The sequence below is a fragment of the Anoplophora glabripennis genome, unplaced genomic scaffold (genome assembly GCF_000390285.2).
Source record: "Anoplophora glabripennis isolate ALB-LARVAE unplaced genomic scaffold, Agla_2.0 scaffold329, whole genome shotgun sequence".
Taxonomy (NCBI): domain Eukaryota; kingdom Metazoa; phylum Arthropoda; class Insecta; order Coleoptera; family Cerambycidae; genus Anoplophora; species Anoplophora glabripennis.
This window is the reverse complement of record NW_019416941.1, coordinates 478,405-490,098: the sequence shown is the minus strand read 5'-3', so window position 1 is coordinate 490,098 and position 11,694 is coordinate 478,405. Positions and strand designations below refer to the sequence as shown.

General features: G+C 34.1%; 1 protein-coding gene across 1 annotated transcript in view; it reads right to left on the bottom strand.

Annotated features, from left to right (window-relative positions):
- Positions 1-4,186: 4,186 nt before the first annotated feature.
- The window catches only part of LOC108907772 (S phase cyclin A-associated protein in the endoplasmic reticulum), a 41,872-nt gene continuing 34,364 nt past the window's right edge, over positions 4,187-11,694 (bottom strand). Inside the window, exons 10-11 of the mRNA XM_018711566.1 lie at positions 5,754-5,881; positions 4,187-4,427 (exon numbers count right to left, since the gene is read on the bottom strand). Coding sequence (XP_018567082.1) covers positions 4,187-4,427; positions 5,754-5,881 — 369 coding nt within the window. The remainder of the gene's footprint in view (positions 4,428-5,753; positions 5,882-11,694) is intronic.

Sequence of the window (11,694 nt, the reverse complement as noted above, 5' to 3'; positions counted from 1 at the left end):
TATTTTTGATAAACTTTTTCCGTATTTTAATAACCTGCGCCACTCTCTCCCTCATGCCAGAAATTTCCAAACAATTTTGTTAGTCACGTATAATAAAATATGCATAAATACTGAAGAAATGGCTACATTTATAATATGGCTCGTTATACTTGGTAGTAATTCACTTGTCACACAGTGATCGAGAATGTTACAAGCCTTCTGCCCCATAAGCCTCGAAAGGTGCATTTCAATTATGCAGTTTATTTAATGGCCCAAGGGTGGCTCGGGGCAGTAAATTTACAAACTCAATAATTATACATGCACGCAGGGCCTCCGATTGTGATGTATGTTTTTTAAAGTAACCCATATGTCGGAGTAAATCTAGCGACCGCCGATGCGAAAGAGGGTGGCAGGGGGTCGAAGGCTGACGAGAGGACATTTATTTAATAAGGCCCCCCTTCTAATTCCAGTCACGTCTGATTATGATGGCTTTATCTGTGGAATTAGCGGCGCTGGTTGCTCTCCTCTAATCTATTCGTAATCGGATACTTTATAGGTCTTTAATTATTGAGTTAGTATTAATCGGGAGTTTTCCGATTCAATTATTTCCAGGAGACGGTTTGTCGGGTGTTGGCACACTTAATTCCACTAAATTTAATTACGCAGGTACAAAATGTAAATTTAAAAAAAAAAAATAGAAATTTAGAAAGATGGATAACTTTCTTATTTTTAGAACCATAAAGTATTTTAGAACCATAAAGTAATTTTAGTACCATAAAGAGTAAGTAGTTCATTAAACCTAACCTTTAACACTAACAATACATTTAAGGAGAAAATAAGGATATACTTCCATAAACAACATACTTCTTTACAAGAACATACTAGATAGAAGTAACTTTTCATATACTGGTATGTATTATTAGAAATTGGAAATGTTAGGGCGACTGCAATGTGGACAGGGTTGGCTGTAGGCAGGATTCCCATTTATGTAATTTTATTCAAACAAAAAGTTACACAACCGTTGCCTTTTTATAATCACATTAAACCAAAGTGTCTATTTTTCTACACTAAATGCATCACATGAAACATTATCACAAAGTGTACGGGTATGGTACGTACCAGCAAAAGTTAACCGAATAATTTCTTACCCATAAAGAAAGCGATTGAAGAAAATAATTAACAGTTGTGCTAAGTGCTCTGCTTTTAATCGTCTCCAGTGATCCATGTACGTCTGTCTCTGATCTGAATCTTCGCATCGATCAATTTATTCGACACGTATCTAACGGTACCCTAATATCTGCCCTGTCGGCCTGGCCTGCCTGCATGTGTTTTTACGACAATCAGTAGCATTGTATTGTGAGCATAGACCGGCACATGGCTTGACCACATATTTAGCCGAACAAAAAATTTTTAATATCCTGTATCTTAAATATAAAATATATCAGGACATTTTTTCATATGAATATTTTTTTTAGAACTATCAAGGGCCAAAATTTTGTTTAAGATAAGTTGAAGGAAAGCTTTTTAAACAGAAATTTATCAAGAAAACTGTAATATTATCTTTCCATTTGTGGTATCTCAATACTATTTATGTCTTGTACGATTTTCCACATTTTTTATCTTTGTTGTTCCTTCAAACTATATCTTACTTTAATGTTGTTCTAAAATAATAATTTGACAAAAGGTCTGCATCTGCATCCATTCAAGATTCAGCTTTCCCAGGAATTAACACCATTTAATGCGCCGGACATTCGTTGAATGGATGTTGGAGAATCAACAAGTGGACGGTGATTTTGAAATCATCTTTAGCGACGAGGCGCATTTCCGTCGTAGTGGGTATGTGAATAAGCAAAACTGTTTAATTCGGGTCATTCAAGAATGACCACTGTATACCCAAAGAGTGTGGTGTAGATTTTATGCTGATTGAATGATTTTGTCGGTTCCTTTTTGAAAATGAGGTTGGAAACGCACTGACTGTCGATGGAGAGATGCTATTGAATTTTTTATGGCCTCATTTGGATGGCATGGATTTGGATGACATGTGGTTCCAGCAGGATGGTGCCACTCATCTCACGTAGGTGACGTGACTAAGCCACCAAGATCTTACGATCTTATACAAAGCGACATTTTCCAATAGGGAGTCGTAAAGTCCAAAGTTTATTCAGCTCAAATCAATAAAATTGCTGAATTAAAGGCAAAAATTCGGAAAGTTATCAACGAAATTCAGCAGCAGGCGAAAGAGTGATACAGAATTTTCTTAAAAGAAGTCGAGTATAATAAATGAGTCGTGGAGGACATCTGTACGATATCTAATGACAGTAAAAGTAATTAAAAGTGTAAAAATTTTGCCAACTTTTTTATTAATAAGATCTTTTTTCCTCATATGAAATCCTAGTTTCTTTTGGGACACCTTTTACAAGTTGCTATAAAAAAAATTCCACTAGAATTCTTAATTGACGTCATCGAGGAGCGCTAAAAACTGGTTCCACAGAATCAAAAAATTTATTTCCGTTACTAAGTTATCAGACCGGTGAGTCACCTTTATATTAACTATTTTGCAAAATAAAACATTATAGGACCTGCACGTTTTTTTTGTAAATCAATATTTAAGTCATAGGTGGACCTTATCCATTATCAATATATGCCATAATTGTAATATTTAAAATAAAAAAAATATGATGTATTTCCTGTATATTTTTATGGAAAACACAAATAATGCAATAAATCAGAAACGAAACGAAACATCAATAATGCCTGGGCATCGGCAATACACGCATACACACACACATGGATGTCGGTGGATCATCCCCGCGCACCGTACCTTTCACATCCCTCCGTGTCCTACTTGATGAAATTAATTATTCATGGTCTGCCCCCTCGCTACACCCCAAAAATAACCCCGTCCGCTCCGATCCGTACGCGTGAATATATATTATCTAGACAGTACCATCAGATATTGCATTGTGTTCCAGGGTACACCGGTATAATTCCGGTATTACACGCGTATTTATCACAATGGAAGAACTATTAATAATCTATGTGGTACAATAAGGGGGCGTGATTCTTTAGATATAATAGAGTTTTTTTCTATAGAAAATATTTTTTAGTGTGATGGTAGTAAATGCCATTTTCCTTTCGAGATAGAGATATCTTGGACTATATTGTCAGTTTAATATTACATACAATTTTGATATTTTATTATTAAAATATACCTATCTTCAGATAAAGGGGTGATAAAATTTCATTATTTTTTCATTCTCATATATTTTACGCATGCTTTTCAGACTAATCCAGTCAAATCGGTTATTCATCACTTCATTGCCGCTACAAGGACAATGTAAACTCTTCCTTAGAACCACAGCAACTTTCACCCCTCTGAATTTTTTGTTGTGATAGTTTGTTTTTTTGTTTTGGAAAAGACAACTTCTTTATTTTGTTTTTTAACTTTTTGATCAGGCGATTTTTTGCCTTTAACTTTTGGTTAAACAATTTCCAGGCTAGTTGTCGAATAGTCGACTAAGATTTTCTTGACGTTTCGAGAGACACATGGCTCTGAAAATACCTTGAAACTGAAAGTTAAGTCTTCTGGTCAGCATTTATATTTGCTGCGTGCGGTGTATGGTGGTTCGCAGTCATTGGATTGTGTCATTCCGGTCCTTGAATTTTTTTGAGTCAATTCCTAATTGTAGACTAGGGTTATCTGGATTTTGGAGACTGCTAGCTTCGATTGAAATTTTATCGATCCTTCTGGATTTATATTGCTTCACTTTAATGTTATCTCTCTCATCAGAATTATGATATTAGATTATGTCCTGTATTCCGCAATTACTGCTATTTCTAGGTTGTTATTATTCAAGTGGCACTTGTGCTCGCTTAACGTTGTACTGACGTGTCTTTTTGTTTGTCCAATGTATACTTTTCCGTATGCACACATGATGCTGTATAGGTACACCAAAAATTGGAGTAGATCGTTCCTGAACTTCGTCTTGAGAAATGTTGATCCTATCTTTCTTGATGCATATACCCATATGGTATTAACATGGTGTTGTCTTACGATGTGGCCTATATTGTCAGTACATCCTTGTATATAGAGTAGATATATCGTTGCCAGATATTCATCTTTCTCCTTGCTTATAGGTGACTTTAAATGCCATAGTATTTTATTCGTCTAAGTATTGTGTCTCGCAGATGGTACCTGTCCCATCTATTAATGTGTTGACTTTACCCTGTTTCTGGGTTGGGTGGTAATAAGCCTCAAAGTAGGCTTTCTAGAAACCCTGTGTTCCAGGGTGTCGTTTGTCTTTCTCTTGACAATGACATTTAGAAACAGAAGGGTACCGCTTTCTTCTATTTCTAAGGTAAAGCTGATATCCGGATGTATTCCGTAAGTGTGGTTTAGGAATCCTTCTATATTATTACATCCATCAATGAACGTATTGTCAGCATACCTGAAACAATAGGTACTTTGAATTTACAGTTACTGACTTCACAGCTTTCTTCTTGAATTTGCCCAAGCTGTGAACAATGATGAATCAATAGTTGTTTCACAAGTTTGTTCATAAAACTGATCCCTGAGGGTGAAGAGGTTCGGCAAGTGCACACTTTTGCCGCGTCTACTAATATTCGCATCCTTGTCTTCTGTGATAAGCCTTCAATCAAGTTCTTCCAAAGCTACTTTAATTGGCACTTTTTCAATAACGACATTATGTTAAACCCCACTAGAATATCATCTGAATTTTAGTAGAATTCCTGGATCTTGTTAATATAATCTCCAGGGTTTTTGACATGGTATTCCATCTTTCCCATTACATTTTTAATTTGGGGTGATACGTACTGGGTGACTGGGTGAGTGGTTAAAGTGGTACGTTCGGTTTGTGGTTTTTTGGAAGACAGTAAGGTTGAAGGTTCTTGAATCACTTGACATAAGGCCCCTCCCTATATACTTCCTTGGTCTTCAACTATTTGGTTCGTATACATCACAATGTGACTTAAAAGGTGGTGATTTTTTGTAAGTCGTTTGCTGATTAAATTATAGCACTATGGTTTCAAGTCAACGAACCTTAACGGTAAATAAATATTACCATTAATACCAAACAGGAAAGGTGTAAAATAAATAAAATCTCAAACGAAGCATCTGCTTCCCTTCATTCATATAAAGTTTTTTTTTTCATAGTTTCGGTAACAGTACTTGTACAATTTTTAACAAATCGTAGTTTAACTGTACAGTTAAATCGCAACTTGTGTTCGGCAAAATGAATTATACTGTTATTATTATAATACAATGTATTTCCTTTTCGTGACGATACGACAAAGAACAGCTGGGTCGTTTGTCGGTTGTCGCACCTATGACACACTGATGAGGACTAATAAGTCCGAAACCGGTCTGTGCCTGGTGGGTTAAACTGACAAACGATCCTAGCTGTTGCACTAGGTGTTGCGAGTATAATTCAATGCCGGTAGGGGCAAATAGCTCTCGCAGTAGTTGTTTCTCGCAACACTGACAACTCAAACATTGTGTTACGCCCTCTGCGGGTGGCAGTTGTGCAACAAAGTACCTGCAGTTAGCAGGTCGCTTCATACTGTAGCCATTTGAATGGCACAGTTGGGAGTCCGCACGACAGATGGAGCCTTTTGCGCTACCGCGTACAATATGTTGGGTGTTACATCAACACATAACAAGTTCAATTTTAGTACGTCGTACTATTATACGTATTATACGTACGTAAGTATAGCAAACTGACCTATTTATTAAAACGAATAATTTTTGTACTTACCTTATGATGTCTTGAATTCTATTCGCGGGAGTTTCCTTCGGAGTGTTTCTAAGGACCGTGGCAAGAAGTTGCATTAAAGCGGTACACAAAGGTTCGGATGGAAGCGTGTCTTCGCAATCTCCGAATTCCTGGAAAACAGAAAGAGTTAATAACACCAGCCATATCTAAAATATTTAGCATTGCAAATTGTTCTAGGTTATTTGGTAAACTGTTCTTAAATGCGAAGAAGTTAAAGAAAATGTCGGCTAGTAGTCCTTTAGATTTTATGCAAAGGTCAAATCTGCTACACGTACAGTAAGGAGCATAATAGGCCAGAATTGGCCGAAGTGCCTCAACTCTCTTAAAGATGAATTCACAAGAGAAGGAAAACCAGTGTTGTCGGAATTAGGAGGGCTGTGAATGTTTCAATTGTTCAAAGAGGTTATTTGACCTCCCATGAAGGTCACAGATTTGGATACCTATATAATTTCCAATTAAATTGTTACACTTTTCTTTTATCTTTTAGTGGAAAGCACAGTTCACAGCAAAGAGTCTATGAAAGGCAACTATAGGTATATGTCAACAACAAAACATAAGCGAAATTTCCACTTAATCCGATCAAAATAGACATTTCAATTTACAATAATTCGCATAGAGCTAAATATTGGTATAGCCCAGTCATTATAGACATGAAAGAGCCTGTTTCGGGAAAAAAATACTATTAGAAGTTTCTCTGCGGAATATTGTTCGGAAACCTGTTATAAATAAAATATCAAAAAATCAACTCGAGGCTAGTTGGGAAACTTTGTTTTAACAGTGGTCAAAGTTATGGAAAAGTGGTTTTTTGACTCACGTAAAAAAGCTATTATTCATAGCGAAAAAAAGTTTATACAAAAAAGGTAGGTATTAAATAAGCCTATAAAATGAAAAAAGTCCGATTAAATTCCGATAATTTGTTTATGCACAAGAGCTCAAAAATGGTCGAAAATTGCCGTTTTTTTCAATTGCTAATAATTAATGCAATTTTCATCGCAGACACTTGTAATTCAGGATTTTTGAGGCTTTTTACACCCTTAATAAGTGGTAAAAATTTCAGCTCGAAAGCTTCATTGGTTTGGCGTTGGCGGAATTTGTTATCTAAGAAGATGCTATTTTCAATTCATTTTTCCCAAGCTCACAGGCGTTGTAGGGTTTTGATCATTAGTTGTTTTTGTACCTAAATAGTTGTATTGACATAGGCATTTACTGAGAATTTAGTTTTTCAAATTTAATTTGTTTAAAATTGACTGAAAAAATGTTAATATTTATTAAATTGTTAAGATAGGTAATTATTATAAAATAAAATAGTAACCTCTTTACTTTAGTTTTCTTCGAATTTAAAAAAAAATCGTTGTTGTAAGTTGATTAGAAGCTGAGATAATTTTTTTTATTTATTTAATCGCAGTGACCTTAATTATTAATATTAAGAGCCGAAATTTGGAGAGAGTATACATTAAGAGCTATATTTTCATGTCCTACATTAACATTAAGGTGAATTCAACTATTTAATTTCGAAAAAGAAGATAGCGGCGATGCGTTCTATTACTTGGTCTAGCGAACGAGTGGGGAAGGCGAGGCTTAGCATGCGCGCTTAACGATGTAATAAATATTAACATTTTTTCAGTCATTTTTAAACAAATTAAATTTGAAAAATTAAATTATCAGTAAATGCATATGTCAATACAACTATTTAGGTACAAAAACAACTAATGATCGAAACCCTACAACGCCTGTGAGCTTGGGAAAAATGAATTGAAAATAGCATCTTCTTAGATAACAAATTCCGCCAACGCCAAGCTAATGAAGTTTTTGGGCTGAAATTTTTACCACTTATTAAGGGTGCAAAAAGCTTCAAAAATCCTGAATTACAAGTGTCTGCGATGAAAATTGCATTAATTATTAGCAATTGAAAAAAGCGGACAATTTCGACCATTTTTGAGCTCTTGCGCATAAACAAATTATCGGAATTTAATCGGACTTGTCTTATTTTACAGATTTATTTAATACCTACCTTTTTTGTATAAACCTTTTTTTCTCTATGAATAACAGTTTTTTTACGCCAGTCGAAAAACTACTTTTTCATAATTTTGACCATTGTTTTAACAAAGTTTCCCAACTAGTCTCGAGTTGATTTTTTCATATTTTGTTTATAATACGTTTCTGAACAATATTCCGCAGAAAAATTTCTAATAGTATTGTTTCCCGAAAAAAAGCTATAATGATTGGCCTAGTATAGGTCTTTGGTACACTATTTATAAGTAAAATTTCAAGCCCTACCGATTCCATGCGTGCTAAAAAAATGTATTCAAGGTAAAAGGTCACAAATATCGGTTTTTTACATTTTTCTCGTAAACGGTAAGTGTTAACATAAAAATAGATCAGACAAGTTGTACATCACGTAATTGTCTACAAAAGTTGTCCCAATACTTTTTTCCTACGAATCACCATTCCTGAGATATCAACATTTCAAAAGTTGAATAAGTCGCATTCTACATGATATGCACACATTTCCGCACCACCTATGAAGTAGTCTACTCGGCGTTTTTTTTAAACGTGTTTTCCCTGCTAGGCATACTCCACGATCTATTGTGATTCAGTTTTATAAGATAATATTCTATTCACTAAAAAATGGTACTATTGGTTATGATTAAACTGGACCGAATTATTGTTGATTTCGAGAAAATATTATTCTGACTGATAATCTTCAAATGCTACTTCAGCAATAATGTATTCTTCGCTTTCTTCTTCATCTTCTTCCTCTTGCTGGATATCTATGAATTGTTGGCTACAAAATGTTATCTATTAATTTCCAACCCCGGTCTTCTGGGTTCAGTTGATTGCGTAGCCACACTTGAATTAATAATATACTCGATATAAGTGTTGATAAGTAGAAGCAGATGTTGGAGGAAGACAAAATAGTTTTTTATTGTTCCGTGTACTTTTTACAAAACTTAAATATCTGTCCTTGTCTATATACTTAATCAATTTTTTTGGAGCTCCATTTACAGCAAGTAGAAAGCGAATCCCGTTTGTGATTATGACTTCTGTAGAAGAGTCAATCTTTTTAAATACTTCTGCACAATCATTTAAATCATTACGTTTTTCAACCAATTTAAATACTGAAATTTTACCCCTTCTGAATATTGCTGATGTAGTATCGCAGCCAGTTATTGCATGTAAAAATAAGATACAATTTTGACATTTTGGATAAGCAGTTAAACTCTTCGATGAATATATTTTTGATTGCCTTCCCAGGTTTCAAAAAATAAACAATCTTATCAAATGGAGTTCGTGCAGTCAGTAGTATTAATAAATCAACATCTTCACCAACAACAATAGTTGTATTTGTTTCATTGAATTGTTCTATTGCTGTTTCAATTATAAAGACAGCAGCGTCATTATCAGCTTGTTTTACTACAATGTGCGCAGTTGTAAATTTTTCACCTAACATTGAAAGGAAGCGAGACTTGTGAGTATGTGCAAGAAATTGTTGGTTTGTTGGAACTATCAACAAATTGATCAAAAATGACATCAGAAGATGAAGGAGTTTTTGTAGTTCAACAACGTTGTTCTGCAGCTTTAATGTTTCTTCACGATCCTATATAACGCGGAGTAATAGATATCCTCCATCGATGATATAATTAGCATGTATGTATTGAGTGTATATTCGTTCAGAATCGTATATTTTGTATGTATTAATTAAACAGACCAATATTGTTTCTTATATTGTCCGATGATGTATATAAGCGGCGTACGCGTGCATATTATTATTTTCGATGTTTGAAATGGTGATATCTCAGGAATGGTGATTCGTAGGAAAAAAGTACATATAGGTAAGTAGTAAGGGACAATTTTTGTAGGATTTTTGCATGATCTACAACTTTTGTCTGATCTATTTTTATGATAACACTAACGATATTTGCGCCCCAAAGGTCAAAACCTTGAATACATTTTTTAGCACTCATGGGATTGGTGGGGACTTTTGACATTTTACTTATAATAGTGTACCAAAGACCTATACAAATATTTAGCTGTATGCGAATTATTATAAACTTAACACTATTTTTTGGTCTATTTTGACCGGATTGCACTTATTTAAACAACAATATTTAAACAAAAGGCAGCTACAAATGAAGATTGAAAAATTTTAGCAAATAATATGGTCTTTGGGTGTCTATTGCGTATGTAGGTAGGTACTTTTCCTCTTCGTCGTGTTCAAAATTATGCTTCTCCGAAAACGTATTTCTACCACTATTGTGTAAAAACAGAATACGACTCTGGTATTTACGACTTACATTCGGGCGTTAAAATCGACATTTTACTGGCAACATACAGGGTGGGCCACAAGTAATGCCTCGGTCGCTAGTGACCAAACGGCAAATGTTACAGAAACCTGTTTAGGTGGGTATGTGTAGGTTGATTACGGCTACATTTTAAAAATATTTTGAGATATACAGGGTGTCCAGGAAAAGCGTACCATATCAGTTATGTTTTTTTAAATGGAACACCCTGTATTTTACTATATTTTTGAAAGCACCGTAAAAAAATAGGTGAACTTTATTAAAGGTTCTGCATACCTAGGACTTACAGTTTGTGAGATATTTCAATTTAAGTGAAAATGCAGGCATAGCGTAGAAATTTAATATTAGCAATAAAAAAATAATTTTAAGGAAGCAGCTTTGGAGGGTCTATTTTAGATCCTTGAAGTTATAAACTGTTATATTTGTCGTCACTTAGTATTATACAAGGTGAATACTTCTCTCAACTTTAAACAGCAATAACTTGGTTATTTTAAATGGAACACCCAGTATATTTTTACTTTGGGAGTTGGGAAATGTAAAACTCTTTCAAACTGTGTGTTGGTTCCCTATATCTATCTCTAACGGTATTGGAGATATTTGTGTCGTTTTGTTTTTTATCGATTTTTTTTGTAGGATGTATCCACGTGTCTCTATCGAGGTCTTTACTGAATTGGTTTGGGTTCTTCTTGATGACGTCTCTTTAAATATAAGGAGAAAATTGTGAATGCAAATAGGTGGCGCACCTGCACATTTTTCATATTCGTGAGAAATTATATAAATCGATAATTAAGTAATAAATGATTAGGTAAGAATGGTCCATGTCAGTGGCTACCACAGGTGTCCAAATCTCTCGTAATGGACTTCTTTGTTTCGGGCTGTATAAAAATATATCTTGTACACAGTGTTCCACCTACTACTTTGCAATGATATGAAGGAAAGGATTAGATATGCATTTGCCACAATCACCCCAAATATTTTAAGGAATGTGATAATATCATTTGAAGATAGAATAAGATGCTGTATTCAAGAGAATGGTTATCAATTCGAACATCTATAAAATTTTTCTTTGTTTCTTCTAAAAGTAAAATTTTCGTTAATAAATATTTTTCATGTTCATAAATAATTCAGTTACTTACTACAACATATTTATACAAAATTAATAACTTTTTATAATTATTCGGCTTATAAAATAATATTTTTATTAGTAAACTTTTTTGATTATTTTCATGATAATGATAAAAGGAACTTTTACTTTTAGAAAAAAACGAAGAAACATTTTAATTGATGTTCGAATTGATAACCATTCTCCTGAATACAGCATCTTATTCTATCTTCAAATGATATTCTCACGCAAATGCATCTCTAATCCTTCCCTCCAATATCATCGCAAGTATTAGGTGGAACAATGTATACAAGATTTTTTATATAGCTCGGAACAAAGAAGTCTATTACGGTGAGGTCTGGACACCTACGTGGCCACTGACATGCACCATTCCTACTTATCCATTTATTACTAAATTTTCGATATAAATAATTTCTCACTGAATATGAAAAATTTGCAGATGCGCCATCTAATTGCATCCTCATTTTTCTCAATATATTTAAAGAGACGTCATCAAGAA